At 38.5% G+C, this 18,344-nt stretch overlaps 1 protein-coding gene across 1 annotated transcript; it reads right to left on the reverse strand.

Annotated features, from left to right (window-relative positions):
* Positions 1 to 11,940: 11,940 nt before the first annotated feature.
* On the reverse strand, positions 11,941 to 15,100 carry LOC103698229 (xyloglucan endotransglucosylase protein 34-like). The gene is made up of 4 exons (XM_008780219.5): positions 14,847 to 15,100; positions 14,631 to 14,731; positions 14,304 to 14,497; positions 11,941 to 12,552 (listed from the first exon to the last, which is right to left on the reverse strand). Exons 1-4 carry the CDS (start codon positions 15,043 to 15,045, stop codon positions 12,153 to 12,155), a joined length of 894 nt encoding a protein of 297 aa, XP_008778441.1. The 5' UTR covers positions 15,046 to 15,100; the 3' UTR covers positions 11,941 to 12,152.
* Between the last annotated feature and the right edge of the window lie 3,244 nt (positions 15,101 to 18,344).

The raw sequence follows: 18,344 nt of genomic DNA on the forward strand, positions 1-18,344 counted from the left end.
GCTTTCTTTGGAGTCGACCTGCCAACCATCGGAGTCGACTCGCATTCCATAGGAGTCGACTCGAATCTCAGGGTCGAAATAACGCTCTCTGACTTTTCTGTCTGTAGCTTCTTGGAGTCGACTCATATTACTCCGGAGTCGACTCGGTAAGCATCGGAGTCGACTCGCGCACTTCAGGAGTCGACTCGCTGACAGGTTTTAAGTTGATGCTTTCTGTTCGTCTGTCTGTTCTCAGTCGGAGTCGACTCGTACTGGTCTGGAGTCGACTCGAGCCCGTGCCAGTGATTCTGATACGCTTGGAGTCGACTCGTAATATCCTGGAGTCGACTCGAGTCTCAGACTTTGGTTCAAACTGACTTTATACCTTATCCAAAATATCTTGAACCAAGTCTAGAAACACTTAGACACGATTTTTACTGAAACACTTAATTGAATTCATTAGTAAACATAAGATATACTCAAATGCTTTGAGCTCATCAAAATCAAATAGGGGTTTTAATCAATCACTCCACAATACTGCTAAAGCTAGTAGTTTCCAAGAATTGGTCAGATAAGACCTATTCACTGATTCAAAATCATCCTATCTTGTAGGATTTCGAGAGTTGTGGATGTTTACTTTAATACCTCATGGGCTTTATCTGTAATATTCCAGTTTACTCGAATTTTTACAACGATGGCTTTCACACTATCATCTTTTTCAAGATCAATATTATTTTCTCTTTCTTTTCTTTTTTTTTAATATTATATTTTTTTATTTTGTATTTATAAATAATTTATGCACTTTTACTCTTGTAATGATTCCTCCGTGTAGCGAGCATTCAGTCAACACTCCCACACCAGATGGCATAAGGTGTTGGGCATCAAGACTCCCCTATGGACCTATGCTCGGGTTCATCATCACAAGCCCGCTGACCTTTGACAATAGGTAGCCCTTTTCGATGTACCTGACTAAATTCACTTCTTTTTTTTTTTTAATAGCGAATTAGATAGGTATGATTCATCAGGACTCAAGGTTGCTACCAGACTTAACAACATCATGTTAAACCTAACCCTTAGAAGTGCAGGCCATACGTGTTGTGAAATTTCAAAGTAAAAATTATCTTACAACTCGCTAAAAGAATTTTTAATGAAAAGAACTCAAATTGACTTATTCCTGACTAATCATTGAGCTTTTTAGATTTTATATACTTTGTGTGATTATCATTTCAACACTAAGGCATAGAAATTAGTTTTTTTTTTTTTGAAATTCACTTTTTTTTTTTGAAATTTACTTAAAAATGCGAAAAATTTCTTCAAAAATTCGAATCCTATACCCCCCAACCTAGATCAGACATTGTCCTCAATATTTTTTTGTTTTTTTGAATATTATATTATTATTTTTATTATTTTATATATTTTTTATTTTGGACGAAAATATGATGCATATGGAGGATAGAAGCATTTTACCGTAGTTGCATCAGTAATATGAGGGATCCTGTTAAGAAAATAAAAAAATGCGACAAGAAAATATGCAAAAATAACCTACGAGAATTGGGTTGCCTCCCAACAAGCGCTAAGTTTAACGTCTTCAGCCAGACGCAGTGCATCTTTATCAAATCATACCGGGTATAGTTGATTCTAATGTTCTGATCTCAGCTCGAATATTCCTAAGGGTCCGTTCTATTTCAGGGTCAAAAGGTAATAATTCAGGAGATTTGGAACGACACCCTAGCATGCACTAATATTTTTCGGATCAATCACGTACAGTCAAGCATGCACTAAAAGAAAAATACATCAAATCCTTGTATTTGCCCTAAAATTACTAGACAGCTCCTAACTAGTTTGAAGAGGGCACCTAAGCCTCCAATCCGGTCTAATGAACTTAGTTGACCAGGTAAGCTCCCACGTAAGTGGGGGGGTCACGATGCATTGCAAAGGTCCCACTTAAAAACCACTTGCCTCGAACAGATGAACTGTCTTCCTTAAAGGGACAAAGCTTGCCTAGACATCAACTGAGCCAGAGAGCGAAATTGGTGCAACTTTCGGTGATCTTCGTCCTATTGAGTTCGAATGTCCCTAGGGGCCAACATCTAATTGATTTTAATTTAAGTGATGGCTATGTGAGAATTGATTCACCTAATTTGGGCAAGAATCTGGTAATGAAATCCAGTTCTTATCTTGTTGGGGTGATTGCCCTTACTATGTGCGGATTAATTGGTGTATGTATATCAAGCATGCATTCACACTTTTGCTGAAATTAAAATTAAACAATCACCACAAAATTTTTTTTTTTTTGGCTAATTGGGAATCAATCTAAATAAGAAAGGTTTAGAGGTTACCAAAGGAACTTTTTCCAGCAATTTTTTTAAAAGCAAACCTCTACAGCATTCCTTTTCCAGCAATTCCCTTTTTGATCGTCCCACACTTTTTTTTTCTTTGATTCCTGATCAAATAATATCAAAAGAAAAATCAAAAATTAGTGAGAGGTAAAAGAGATAAGGAAAGTAACAAAAATAGAAAATATTTTTATTTTATTTTAAATATATTTTTTTTTTTTGAAAGTTTTTTTTTATGAAAAGAAAAACAACTATACTAGCAATCTCCGGCAACGGCGCCAAAAATTGATAGTCAATTTTAAAGACCACGCAATAGCACGTATCTAGTAGGATAGTGATTACGGGTATCGATCCACTGGGATTGGGGTACAGTTATTTTTCTTTAAAAATAAAAATTTTTAAAAGAAAGAGTTTGTGAAGAAAATTAAACTAAGAAATTTAATAAAAGAAAATGCAATTAAAAGGATATCAGTTGGAGGAACCTAGGGCATAGAATTCACCACTAACATCGGAACAAGGGTTATTTATAATTTATTTCGTTCTTGGATTAACATGCAAATTGGCTACAAGCCTAATAAGCATTTAAATAAAAATTCACAAAAGTAATTTGGGCATAATCCATCTTCAGTTGGCATGAAATGTCTACCCTAATCTAAGGTGGCAGCACATCGCATCTTCCCTAAGCATGGACTATCTTATATTTACTTAGTGATCATGAAGAACAGTTGTACGAACATCATACTTAAAATCACAGAAATTAAATATGATTCAAAAGAAGATATCCATTAAAAATAATAAGTTCATACAACCCCAAGAATATAAAATAAAATATAAAACCCGTGTCCCTTTGTTAGGGCTGCATCCAGCCCTAGTGAAGAGCTTAGGCTTCCATGCAGTAGTAGACGGCAGCAGCAGCACAGCAGCGGCCTTCCGTCACTTTCTTCTCTTCCTCTTGTGATTCCCCCGAGATCGATTCCTTCCTTTGGGAAATCATTCCCAAAATGCCCAGACTCTTCTCCCTCCTCTGTTTCCCGTGGAACTTGGCCTGTGAGAGATAGATGGGATCAACCCCCGGTGGGGGAAGAGGAAATGCCCCCCCGGTGGGGAAGGAGGAATAAAGGGATCAGCCCCCTCCCCTGGTGGGGAAGAGGAGGAATAAAGGGATCAGCCCCCTCCCCTGGTGGGGAAGAGGAGGAATAGTTTCCCAAGGAGTGCTCTCTTCCTTTTATAGGCTCAGTATCCTCTCTCTCTCTTCCTCTCTGGATATTCCGAATGGAAGGATAAGGATGTGGAGGTTCGAGTTGATCCGGATGATTGCAATATCCAATCTGGACGTTGGGAAGAAGATGTTGGATGCTTGATTTACGAAGAGGATTGGGCGCATGGGAAGAGGCAGATGGTTGGAAGTTAAGATTGGATCCACGGATAAGAATGAACTCGGAACAGGGGAGTTGATCGAAAGATAAAGCTTGGGACTTGGCTGTGATGAAGAAACGACGGGAAGACGACACGGACGGGAGGGGAAGTTTAATCTAGACTTGGTTCAGATGGCTTGGGAACGGATGAGTCTTGATTCAGTGGGAATTCGGAAGATGCTGTGTTGGCTGAGATGAAGCTGGGAGGAAGTTGTTTCGAAACAGGGGATCTTTGGACTTAGTTGTTAGGAATGGAATGGGAAGAGGATGGAACGAATTGGATTTACGGTTGTGGATAAGCGCGAAAAGCATGGGATGCTGATCCTTGGATGAATGTCGTGGAACAGGGGAGAGATGTTGGGAAGACGTTGAGGATCCGGTTGGATGCGGGATGAAGATAGATCAACGAGGGAAGATGGTGTTGCTGGGTTCATGCGGAGGAACGATGAGATGAAGATGAATCTACTGGATAGATTCTAAGCTGTTAATCTGAATGCTGGGATAAGGATTTAAGGAGGAAGAAGATCACGGAAGAAGAGGGAATGAGCTGGAGCTTTATTCCAAAGGAAGAGGATGCTGGCCATGGGATAGAGACGAGTCGCCGGGAGGAGATGGATTCGGCTCTGTTTCGTTGGAACACGGGAGAAGGGGAGGATGGTCCGGAAGACGTTGAGGTGTTGAAATGGAGACGTGAGAGGATTTCGGAGGTTGATGAGGATTTGAGTTTATCATGAGGACGTGGAAGGGAATTTGGGGAGGACGTGGAAGATGGTCCGGAAGGATGAAGCTGCGCTTGGGGGCGGCTGGATAAGGGGTAAGGATGATGAACGGGATGAGGATGCAGGGGAGGCTTGGGAACGGGCTTAGTTCCTTGGTCGGGCGATCTGTTCGTGGACGAGGAAGTTTGGATTTAGTTGGGAGATTTGGGAATCCGGCTGGGAATTTGTCCATTAGAAACCCTTTGGGTGGGAAGAGGTTCACGTGGCTGATAAATGAAAACTGGGATCGACTCTAATTGATTGGGAGGATCCGATTCATGGGGTGCATGCGATTTGGGTTCAAGGGTCATCCAAGATGAATTTGATTCGACCTGCATACATTAGATGTATCAATAAAATCAAGCAAAATCGAATTATTTTTTAATAATGCAATGGTGAAGGTAACACAATTTTTTTATTTGAATTTACAAAATATATGAATTAAAATAATGATAAGTGCTATGAATAAGATATTAATTTATGCATTATTTAGCACTTATCACACCCTCCAACCTATATTTTGCTAGTCCTCAAGCAAAATAAAAACTAACTCACTTTCGCAGGAATCGCGATTGCATTTACCGTATGCAATAAGGCTTTAAACCCCTAGGTGGCCCTAGTGGACGAGTTTTGTCTCGTGAGGGTTTCCGGCTCAGATACCCACAAACTGCGGTCTCTACCCAAAGAATTCATTTTATTGTTTTATAAAATCAAATTTCAAATGCATAAGTGCCAAGAATTTCAAAAGCACACAAAGTTTTAATTACTAAGTCAGCCCAAATTCTAGGTCAGTATGCAACTTAAGTTGAAGTCATTAAGTTTCCGTTAGAGAGTTGTAAGGCTTATTTATACTTGGGTGCTCGGTGATATCTGGACCATACACAAGCTAAGGCTTTAGATTTTCTAAAATACTGCTAAAGCTAGTAGTTTTCAAGAATTGGTCAGATAAGACCTATTCACTGATTCAAAATCATCCTATCTTGTAGGATTTCGAGAGTTATGGATGTTTACTTTAATACCTCATGGGCTTTATCTGTAATATTCCAGTTTACTCGAATTTTTACAACGATGGCTTTCACACTATCATCTTTTTCAAGGTCAATATTGTTTTCTCTTTCTTTCTTTTTTTTTTAATATTATATTTTTTTATTTTGTATTTATAAATAATTTATGCACTTTTACTCTTGTAATGATTCTTCCGTGTAGCGAGCATTCAGTCAACACTCCCACACCAGATGGCATAAGGTGTTGGGCATCAAGACTCCCCTATGGACCTATGCTCGGGTTCATCATCACAAGCCCGCTGACCTTTGACAATAGGTAGCCCTTTTCGATGTACCTGACTAAATTCACTTCTTTTTTTTTTTAATAGCGAATTAGATAGGTATGATTCATCAGGACTCAAGGTTGCTACCAGACTTAACAACATCATGTTAAACCTAACCCTTAGAAGTGCAGGCCATACGTGTTGTGAAATTTCAAAGTAAAAATTATCTTACAACTCGCTAAAAGAATTTTTAATGAAAAGAACTCAAATTGACTTATTCCTGACTAATCATTGAGCTTTTTAGATTTTATATACTTTGTGTGATTATCATTTCAGCACTAAGGCATAGAAATTAGTTTTTTTTTTTTGAAATTCACTTTTTTTTGAAATTTACTTAAAAATGCGAAAAATTCCTTCAAAAATTCGAATCCTATACCCCCCAACCTAGATTAGACATTGTCCTCAATGTTTTTTTGTTTTTTTTGAATATTATATTATTATTTTTATTATTTTATATATTTTTTATTTTGGACAAAAATATGATGCATATGGAGGATAGAAGCATTTTACCGTAGTTGCATCAGTAATATGAGGGATCTTGTTAAGAAAATAAAAAAATGCGACAAGAAAATATGCAAAAATAACCTACGAGAATTGGGTTGCCTCCCAACAAGCGCTAAGTTTAACGTCTTCAGCCAGACGCAGTGCATCTTTATCAAATCATACCGGGTATAGTTTGATTCTAATGTTCTGATCTCAGCTCGAATATTCCTAAGGGTCCGTTCTATTTCAGGGTCAAAAGGTAATAGTTCAGGAGATTTGGAACGACACCCTAGCATGCACCAATACTTTTCGGATCAATCACGTACAGTCAAGCATGCACTAAAAGAAAAATACATCAAATCCTTGTATTTGCCCTAAAATTACTAGACAGCTCCTAACTAGTTTGAAGAGGGCACCTAAGCCTCCAATCCGGTCTAATGAACTTAGTTGACCAAGTAAGCTCCCAGGTAAGTGGGGGGGTCACGATGCGTTGCAAAGGTCCCACTTAAAAACCACTTGCCTCGAACAGATGAACTGTCTCCCTTAAAGGGACAAAGCTTGCCTAGACATCAACTGAGCCAGAGAGCGAAATTGGTGCAACTTTCGGTGATCTTCGTCCTATTGAGCTCGAATGTTCCTAGGGGCCAACATCTAATTGATTTTAATTTAAGTGATGGCTATGTGAGAATTGATTCACCTAATTTGGGCAAGAATCTGGTAATGAAATCCAGTTCTTATCTTGTTGGGGTGATTGCCCTTACTATGTGCGGATTAATTGGTGTATGTATATCAAGCATGCATTCACACTTTTGCTGAAATTAAAATTAAACAATCACCACAAAATTTTTTTTTTTTTTTTGGCTAATTGGGAATCAATCTAAATGAGAAAGGTTTAGAGGTTACCAAAGGGACTTTTTCCAGCAATTTTTTTAAAAGCAAACCTCTACAGCATTCCTTTTCCAGCAATTCCCTTTTTGATCGTCTCACACTTTTTTTTCTTTGATTCCTGATCAAATAATATCAAAAGAAAAATCAAAAATTAGTGAGAGGTAAAAGAGATAAGGAAAGTAACAAAAATAGAAAATATTTTTATTTTATTTTAAATATATATTTTTTTTGAAAGTTTTTTTTTATGAAAAGAAAAACAACTATACTAGCAATCCCCGGCAACGGCGCCAAAAATTGATAGTCAATTTTAAACACCACGCAATAGCACGTATCTAGTAGGATAGTGATTACGGGTATCGATCCACAGGGATTGGGGTACAGTTGTTTTTCTTTAAAAATAAAAATATTTAAAAGAAAGAGTTTGTGAAGAAAATTAAACTAAGAAATTTAATAAAAGAAAATGCAATTAAAAGGATATCAGTTGGAGGAACCTAGGGCATGGAATTCACCACTAACATCGGAACAAGGGTTATTTATAATTTATTTCGTTCTTGGATTAACATGCAAATTGGCTACAAGCCTAATAAGCATTTAAATAAAAATTCACAAAAGTAATTTGGGCATAATCCATCTTCAGTTGGCATGAAATGTCTACCCTAATCTAAGGTGGCAGCACATCGCATCTTCCCTAAGCATGGACTATCTTATATTTACTTAGTGATCATGAAGAACAGTTGTACGAACATCATACTTAAAATCACAGAAATTAAATATGATTCAAAAGAAGATATCCATTAAAAATAATAAGTTCATACAACCCCAAGAATATAAAATAAAATATAAAACCCGTGTCCCTTTGTTAGGGCTGCATCCAGCCCTAGTGAAGAGCTTAGGCTTCCATGCAGTAGTAGACGGCAGCAGCAGCACAGCAGCGGCCTTCCGTCACTTTCTTCTCTTCCTCTTGTGATTCCCCCGAGATCGATTCCTTCCTTTGGGAAATCATTCCCAAAATGCCCAGACTCTTCTCCCTCCTCTGTTTCCCGTGGAACTTGGCCTGTGAGAGATAGATGGGATCAACCCCCGGTGGGGGAAGAGGGAATGCCCCCCCGGTGGGGAAGGAGGAATAAAGGGATCAGCCCCCTCCCCTGGTGGGGAAGAGGAGGAATAAAGGGATCAGCCCCCTCCCCTGGTGGGGAAGAGGAGGAATAGTTTCCCTAGGAGTACTCTCTTCCTTTTATAGGCTCAGTATCCTCTCTCTCTCTTCCTCTCTGGATATTCCGAATGGAAGGATAAGGATGTGGAGGTTCGAGTTGATCCGGATGATTGCAATATCCAATCTGGATGTTGGGAAGAAGATGTTGGATGCTTGATTTACGAAGAGGATTGGGCGCATGGGAAGAGGCAGATGGTTGGAAGTTAAGATTGGATCCACGGATAAGAATGAACTCGGAACAGGGGAGTTGATCGAAAGATAAAGCTTGGGACTTGGCTGTGATGAAGAAACGATGGGAAGACGACACGGACGGGAGGGGAAGTTTAATCTAGACTTGGTTCTAGATGGCTTGGGAACGGATGAGTCTTGATTCAGTGGGAATTCGGAAGATGCTGTGTTGGCTGAGATGAAGCTGGGAGGAAGTTGTTTCGAAACAGGGGATCTTTGGACTTAGTTGTTAGGAATGGAATGGGAAGAGGATGGAACGAATTGGATTTACAGTTGTGGATAAGCGCGAAAAGCATGGGATGCTGATCCTTGGATGAATGTCGTGGAACAGGGGAGAGATGTTGGGAAGACGTTGAGGATCCAGTTGGATGCGGGATGAAGATAGATCAACGAGGGAAGATGGTGTTGCTGGGTTCATGCGGAGGAAGGATGAGATGAAGATGAATCTACTGGATAGATTCTAAACTGTTAATCTGAATGCTGGGATAAGGATTTAAGGAGGAAGAAGATCACGGAAGAAGAGGGAATGAGCTGGAGCTTTATTCCGAAGGAAGAGGATGCTGGCCATGGGATAGAGACGAGTCGCCGGGAGGAGATGGATTCGGCTCTGTTTCGTTGGAACATGGGAGAAGGGGAGGATGGTCCGGAAGACGTTGAGGTGTTGAAATGGAGACGTGAGAGGATTTCGGAGGTTGATGAGGATTTGAGTTTATCATGAGGACGTGGAAGGGAATTTGGGGAGGACGTGGAAGATGGTCCGGAAGGATGAAGCTGCGCTTGGGGGCGGCTGGATAAGGGGTAAGGATGATGAACGGGATGAGGATGCAGGGGAGGCTTGGGAACGGGCTTAGTTCCTTGGTCGGGCGATCTGTTCGTGGACGAGGAAGTTTGGATTTAGTTGGGAGATTTGGGAATCCGGCTGGGAATTTGTCCATTAGAAACCCTTTGGGTGGGAAGAGGTTCACGTGGCTGATAAATGAAAACTGGGATCGACTCTAATTGATTGGGAGGATCCGATTCATGGGGTGCATGCGATTTGGGTTCAAGGGTCATCCAAGATGAATTTGATTCGACCTGCATACATTAGATGGATCAATAAAATCAAGCAAAATCGAATTATTTTTTAATAATGCAATGGTGAAGGTAACACAATTTTTTTATTTGAATTTACAAAATATATGAATTAAAATAATGATAAGTGCTATGAATAAGATATTAATTTATGCATTATTTAGCACTTATCATGTACTGGATTGGCCAGCACACTAGGATCCTCCACATTAATTGGAATGTTGTTTTTATCTCTTGGCAAGGCATGCCTCTCCTCTATAAATAGGCCCGACCCCATCAACATTTTTCTTTACCTCGGGCTTCTATACAAGACGGCTTCCATTTCCCTTGATATTTAATTTGAGATGAGCCTCTTTCTTTGCCTTCTTGCTCCATACTTGGAGGTTTTTTTTTCTCCAGTAGTAAGCTTGGATTGATATGCTTATTCTAAAGGCTGAACTGAAGACCTGTTCATTCTTTGTTCATGTGCCTCAAGTGACCCCATTAGTTCATACAAGTTGAGAGTAGATAAATCCTTTGATTCTTCGATTGCAGCAACAATATAAACAAATTTAACAAGCAATCTTCTTAGAATTTTCTCAACAATCTTCTTATCTTGAATGGTATCACCATAGCTTCTAATTTGATTAATAATTCCAACAACTCTAGAGAAGAAATCTTTGATTGTTTCATGATCTTTGATTGCTAAATTATCAAATTCTCTCCATAAGGATTGAAGCTTCATAGAGACAACTTTGTCGGAGCCTTAAAACTCTTTTTTTAGAATTTCCCATGCATCTTGATTTATTTGCACCCATAACTCAAGGAAAGTTTTGTTTTACTTACTCCTTGTTGAATGAGAAATAACTCTCTTGCATCTCTTCTTTTGTTCTCTTTGTACTCCCTTTGTTTTGCTTAAGTCCATGCCGCAAATGCTTCTTGATTTGCTGGTTCTTGATAGCCACCTTCGACTAAGTCCAAAAATCCTATGAGATAAAGAGAGTCCTCAGTTGTATGCTCCAAAAATCATAGCTCTTGCTGCCGAAGACTGACATTAGGTTTTGCATATAGTTGAAGGTAGTGTTGTTTGTACTTGCACCAGAACTTGTTGCCATGGTGGAATTGAATTGTGAAGTAGGATTTAGGTAGAAGATATGAGCTGGAGTTTTGGGGGGCTTTGGATGAAAACTAGGTACAAGAAATATAGGAAACATGATGCAAGAAAGAGAATTTTTTAGTGGGAAGCATGAGGGATTTTTATTCATGCATACTAGAGTGGTGCAAGAGGCTCCCAATGGTTGTTCATCTCAAGACTCTAGTTTACCTATTTTTATTTATAGATATAAAGGCTCTAGTTTACCTATTTTTATTTATAGATACAAAAGTGACTCTTAGACTACCATTATGAATATAAAAGTGACCTTTTTATCCTCACATGACTCTTAATTTACTTAAGATATCTCTTTAACTTCCCAAAGTATTAAATACTAGAATTACGACTTTTAAGCTTACGTGTATTAATTGTAAGCTTCTAGAATTACAAAGTAATTTCTTATAGATTCTGTTACAGTGAAAGGCCGGACAGAAGAATTAGTACACATCCGTTCTGACTAGAGACTAGCTAGGGAAACTACTTCCTTCTTTCCGAAACACGTCTACCGAGAGATGAAGCTATGGATTGGTTGGCTTCTTATGTGGCGGAGCACTCTAGTGAGGCATTGTGGACAACTTGATGCCGATACCAAGGGCATTCTAAGACATCTTACTTTTTTAATTTTTAAGATGTGTTTATACTAGAATGGTGTGAATCACCCAACTTAGGAAGAAAAAAAAAATCTCAACTTATGGCTATGTTTCGTGGACCTTTTGTTTTACCTTTTTATGTTCTGTCGGTCTGCTTCTTATAAAGGGTGGGGGACTCCACCCTTAAACGAAGGGTAAGGCCCATGAAACCTGTCCATGTTCTCCAATCCTCAAAAGAAAACACTACCAGGTGACGAACCGCGTTAGTTTCACAGTGATCAACATCATAAAAAGAGAAAAAGAAATAGAAGGAAATGAATCTTGTGGTAAGCCTATTTTAAAGTAAATATTGTTGTTCGTATTCCTCGAAGCAAAACCTATATTGATCTGGTGGCAAGAACCCTGTTGTCAAATGGATCGTCCCCCTGTTTAACAGTGGATGTTAACCTTCTGAAAAAACAAAGAAAGAAAAGTTAAACATTAATCAGAAAGAATATTTTGCGACACCCAGTTTTGAAAATTAAGCCACATGAAACACCCTCATTATATATATACTTCTTAATCTCCATACACCTGGTGCTCATCAAGAATAATAATTCCCAGAGGTACAGTATCCGACATATAAAAAGATCATCTCAACCAAGTAGGTAGTACAAATATAAATAACTAGAGCGGAACCACTTCCCATTTATGCATGCTAAGTTCCCAAAGGTGGCTTTATCATCTGTGAAGTCACACATCTCTGTCCCTCCTGCACTCAGGCGGCATCGTCGGGTATCTCGACCGATCGGTGCAGTAGTTGTAGATGGTGTACTTCTGGCGCACCCAACTCAGTCTCCGGTATTGGTAGCCATCAAGATCCTGGAACTCCTTCTGGTCCCACCACCGCCTCCCCTGGGTGGCGCAGAACTTGGCCTCAGCCGATGCCTCGCAGCCATCGATGTGGAAGCCCCGGTAGGCAGCCACAAATGGAGCCTTAGACCAGTCAGTCTTCTCGAGCCCGCCCCTTGTAGCCCAGTCATCAGCATTCCACAGGCTGGAGTATATCTTCATCGGCTGGTTGAAGGGATATCTCACCCCCAAGTCCTTGCTGTTCTTGAACACTCTGATTGGGATATCATCTACAAAGAAACTATATATGGCACCAGAAGAAGCCAAGCAGCCAGCAATTTTAGATCTTTGGTCACAATGAAATATAAGTGGCAGATAGCAGTATAGACTGTGTGTAATGTCACTGAGCCAGCTAAATTAGAATGTAAAGGCTTCTAAAGATTTCGGCCGCAGCATGCTTGCCCATCGATGAAAAATGTTTTAATGCCTTCAAAAACCTCTCGCGGTTTGCAATTACAGATAAAAGCCAAGACGAATCAGAGGTGGATAAATTTACTTAAACCATTGATCTTTGTTGCATGAATTCTTATTAATTATTATTCAGGATAAATAATTTATCACCATAAAGGAATTATATTGTGTTTACATTAAATCTTTCAAACGCTTATTGATTTTCTACATTAATTCATTCTTTGAAGAATCCTGTACCATAATCTTTCATTTTATTTCCAATAAAATTGAAATATGATGGTATAACTGCAATGATGATAGGGGGAGAAGCGACAGAATGAACAACTTCTCACAAGTTACTCTGCAAAAATTTAAAAAACAAGAAAATAAAAACCAACATGGAATCTGATAGTTGGAATGGGATTTGATATGGAAGGTTTAGAAGCCTGAAGCCCTTCAATAGCCTCTGTTATCAGTCCACAATATGATATCCACAGTGAAGCACAGAACAAGGCATCATGTACGAGTTCCATATTCCCTGATAGCGTTGTTCCAATAACGCTATGCATGGAAGTCCAACTTCATTAATGAATTTGAATTGGCAGATGTCAGATGTAGTAAATCGGAGGAAATGCCTCAACAAAAAGAAAAGGAGGAATATATATTTATATTTTACACAGCATCAAGACAAACTGACAGTTCTTTTACAATAAATAGGTTTATTGACTTATGTTGACTACAAGTCTATACAATCCATGAATAAGACTCATAAATATTATTCAAGACAGCTTGAAGTCATCCATATTCTACGGAGATAGACATGAGTATCACCTTTTTCTTATCAACATTTTTAACCTTTATTTAGATGGAAGGTGGCCAAGCCAATGAAAAAAACTGCCAGAAGGATGGTAGTTAGTCACAAAAAAAAATCTAGCGCATGTGATAGTGTTTGCTCATGAGACACTTCACATGCTTATCCAATATGTACACTAGTTTCGAGATGCAAACCCAAACAAACCTTTTTTATTATTATTATTATTTATTTTTTTAAAATTTATCTGAATATTTCTGCAGGATTAAGCTAAAAATTTTGCGGGAATCAAATTTGTTGGTTCGTCCAACTCACATCTTCTAAAAGCCTGCCTAAATCTCCGTCTAAATTCCAACTTGCAGGTCTACTGAACTGCAGAAAGAAAAAAAGCATGGAGATCCATTTGTCCTTTCACAAGATTTAAGCTGTGAGATGTTTGGTTTGATAGAGCCATGTTAAATCAACGGCCCAATCCATAAATTCAGCGGCAAATTCAGCTCAATCGTGCTGCATTATTCAAACAGGCCTTTTGTTGTTTGTCTAAATCATCTCAGTACCCAAGAGAGAGAGAGGGAGAGAGAGAGAACTCTATTGAGCAATTTCAATGGTAGCAACGGCTAACCCAACAGGCAATAGTAGGAGAGTTCTAAATAAAAGAATCTCAGTCTATCCTGTCCTATGAGGATTTTATCAACTGACCAGTTTAAACAAGATGAAAGGACTCATCCATGGGCTTAATCATAAAGTAGAGGGAGACGAGACCAAAAGGAAAGTAAAGAAAGATGACTTACACAATCTGGTACGTGTTCCAAAGCACAGAGTAGAAGTGGTAATCCTTGGTTGGATCAAACCAGAGGTAGATCCTCTGCTCCCTGTCTCCCTTCCCACCAGAGAACACATTGGTCTGGACGATGTAGGGCTGGCCAGTCCTGTTGCCCAAGAACTCAAAGTCTATCTCGTCATGCTCTGAGTTTTGAGAAGAAAGCTGGAAAACACCATCACAAAAGCATAAAATAAATGAGAAACAATCAATGCTTAATTGGTTTATATGGCAAATAGTTTACTCATTGGCCAATGGCCATAGCATTTTATTAGTCTCACAAACAGAGACCACTCACATAAAAGGCAGTCACAGTTCCAGCAGAATCACCAGGAACCATCTTTATTTGCATACTGAAGTGGCCAAACAAGTAAGAGCCCTTAGACTGAAACCCAGTGCCTGAAATAAACAACATTAAAAAAATTAGAACTTAGGAGGTTCATTTTGGATTCTGGGCATCTTAGAGCTTTTAGAATATGTAGGATCTGTTCTCGTTCTTGTTAAAGTGATTTACCTGTGTACTTGTCCAAGTAGAGCTGGATCTCATTGCCTCCATTGTAGTACTTGATGTGGTCACCAGCCCATGTAGGCACATAGTTTTTCTGGAATGGAACATTGATGGGTCTCCTTGGTGGAGCAGCCATGGTGGTCATAGAGACCAAGGCAAAGAAACACAAACCTATAGCTACAGAAGAAGAGGAAGAAGATGCCATTTTTCCCAGAGGAAGAGGGAGTGGGGGAAGAAAGGGCTGATGCAGGGAGGGAGGAGGTACATGGGGTCTTATATAGGGCAAAGGCGGCTTTATTCCATTAGTTTCTTTACATAAAAAATACCATAGTGGCAGTCTTCTGGCTCTCTTTGTTTTTTTCTTCTGCATTAGAATACAAGTAATATCATGGTACAGCTATACGTGATGGGCTTGCTTAGCTGATAGCTCATGTATCATATTTTGTTTGGCGATGATGGAGGGTTGCGTAGAGATTCGGTGGTTTGGATCTGACTGCATGGGAGAGAGAGAGAGAGAGAGGAACAGCTATATATGAATGAACTGGAGCCGCTGTTCCTACCCTCTTATTCTCATCTCTCGACGGTCAGTGTCACAGAGTTAATTTCCTGGGAGTTGAGATCAGCACCCCGCTCCTTGTGATACCTAAAACTGGTGGAAGATTTCCACTTCTTTCCTCTAGGCTGCCTGGTTACGGACATAACTATTTGAATTAAATGGATCATTTCATTTCTAATCCATTTTGCTCCAACAACTTCAGTAAATTAGTTCACTATGGATCAAATAAAAATAATCCACCTATTTTTAAAAATATTTATTTGTTTTAAGATAAAATAATTATTGTTAGTATTTTGCAGGTTCAGGTGGAATAAACAAGTTAAAAATCTTATTCAACTTTCACCTTTCATGTACTTCCAACCATGCATAAGTTTGACTCAGGCTCAGGTTCTCCTTTAGAGGAGCATTTAAGAAAAACGGAAGCAGGAAAAGTAACATGACCATATCGGGCATTTACACCAAATTTTTAACTTAGATGAAGTAGCGGTTTAGTTAGTTTCTATAATAAGCTTAAACCAGAATTAATTATGAATTTTCTCAAATAAAAAAGTCACCTATGGCATGTTACGGTACATTTTATATTAGTAGTCAACACAAGTGTAGCTGCATATGGTTGCTAAAGATTTTATACCTAATAAAAGTGTCAATTTATCAAGCTGATAAAATCTTTGGGAGTTGGACCAAGTATGTTGGCACCAAATTCCATCTTTGCCAAAATTTGGAAGGCCAGGAGCATAAGGGGAGCGTTACACTACTGTGTAGTTTGCTCCTATTAAAAAAAGAAAAGAAAAAAATAGAGTTAAAAAGTTAACTAAAAACTAGATTCTAAAAGAAGCTGAAAGTAATTAATTTTATAGTCAACTATAATGTAACACATTATATCCCACCTTCATCTCTGGATTAAAAGATATATTATTTTTCCTCCTCGGAAAGTTCTTGAAGCTGATATTCTAATTGTCACGCCGTCGACCTGAGATTGCAAGCCAGGGTTTGCCACAACTGTCGTACACTCATAGGGAGCTCTTGCCACGAGCATACAAGGCATCTCAACGTGATATCATCAATATACAATAGAATAATTTAAACTAATAATATGCAATTTTTATTTCATTAACTAACTTAACTTACAATGTCTCACAATTCTAACATTAGTCTAAGGCAATACATTAATTTAAATAAATTCTAATCTAAAATAACTTGTGCCACACTTTTTCTAGTCGCTCTCTCAAATTGAAAAACTTTGGGTCGAGTTAATTCTCCGAATTTGTAAAAATAGTAAGAAATCATATAATGTGCTAGACAACCCAATAAGTAATGAATATCTTAACTAGCCAATTCATTTATTAAAATATAAATGCAAATTATGATGAATCAGTATAAAGACAATCAATTCCATTTGAAAATACAAATTTATTAAAAATCCATGTCTTTCAAATATTCGTTTACGTAATCATACATCTAAGTCGAAACAAATCACATTCAACTCAACTATAGCCATACTTATACTCTGTGGCTAGGTCAGAAGCAAAACCACACTTATATCCTGCAGAGTGGGCTAGAATACCGCACTTATATCCTACGGAGTGGATGAGGATATCACACTTATATCCCACAGAGTGGGCCAGAATACCATACTTGTACTTTGTAGAGTAGGCCAGAATACCACATATATATCCTATGGTAGGGACAGAGTCAGAGTGCCAATGTATAACCTCAATTTGTAGGGTTCAGAATATAATCAGGCTTAGAGTTCCAAATTTGATGCACATTAAAGTTTTTTTCATAAAATAATAGATATATCATAATCCGATCAAAATATATATATATATGATGCAAGAATAGTAAATATAACAATAGTCCAAAAAAAATTACTCTAATTTATATATCTATTTTTTATTTAAGTTATCACTTGTAAATTCATAAATTGCATATAAATCCATTAATAATTTATCCGATGTAAAAATAATATTATATAAATAAAAAATCTAGAAAAGGTAGATCATTACTTTTCTTGCAAATGCGATCCCCAATAGATCCAATTAATTCCAAAAATCCTTCTCAAGGCCTAATATTTCAAAATGATATCTTTCATTAGAATTTTATTAAAATAAAAATTCTAAATTTCAGCACCCTCATAGGGTTGACTAAAGCAGGGGTATTTGACACCTCGATCGGTTCAATCCAAGTGAAATTCATCGAATCATGCTCGGAGTAGGGCATAGATGATTCAACAAAAATCGAAATAATCAAATCTAATAGTATTTGGCAGAAGCTAGGGTTGGAGCTGATACACCGCCCGACGACAGAGATTAGGATCCTTCACCAAGATCAATCTAAAATCATAGTGAAGAGTCTTATTAGATCCAACTACTCTAGAGAGAGTAGAGAGAGAATATTTAGATGGAGAGAGAAATAAGAAAAAGAAAGGATAGGAAAAAGAGAGAATCTCAATATGGTTCAATCAAGGGTCTGGGTTTGGTCATCAATGGCATAAATCAACCTGGATCAATTAACATGTCTGGCATGAGTCAATAGAGAGAAAGTCCAATAAAAAAAAAAAGAAAAGAGAGAGGAGGGAGGAGAGAGGAGAGATAAAGAAGAGAGAGACACTCTCTTCCTTTTCTCTAAAATAGGGGATCCACCCTTCTCCCTTCCTTCTCGATCGAACCCAAGGAGGGTCGCAATGGCCAACACCGACGATGGCAGGAGGCGGTGAGGCAAGCTTGGCTGATGGCAGCGAACATGGCCGACAGTGAAAAAACACAGGCTGAAATAGGGCACCCTATCTAATTTGGGCGATTTGTCAGCTTAAATCCACGATGATTCATGGCCAAAACACCAAGAGAGGAAGAGAAGAAGAAGAGGAACTCTTACCTCGGTCCAGAAAGGTTCTCACAGCTCTCTCTCTCTGACGACAAACCAAGGAAGAAGAAGACCTGAATCCTAAG

Source organism: Phoenix dactylifera, chromosome 12 (assembly GCF_051530095.1).
Source record: "Phoenix dactylifera cultivar Ajwa chromosome 12, Ajwa_hap1_PhDact_Kaust_v1.1, whole genome shotgun sequence".
NCBI lineage: Eukaryota > Viridiplantae > Streptophyta > Magnoliopsida > Arecales > Arecaceae > Phoenix > Phoenix dactylifera.

Coding starts and splice junctions, on each gene's coding strand:
- LOC103698229 (XM_008780219.5), bottom strand. CDS start 15,045: ATGGCATCTTCTTCCTCTTCTTCTGTAGCTATAGGTTTGTGTTTCTTT. Junction 14,732..14,846: donor CTACTTGGACAAGTACACAG/GTAAATCACTTT, acceptor TGTTTATTTCAG/GCACTGGGTTTCAGTCTAAG. Junction 12,553..14,303: donor TGGAACACGTACCAGATTGT/GTAAGTCATCTT, acceptor TGCCATATATAG/TTTCTTTGTAGATGATATCC.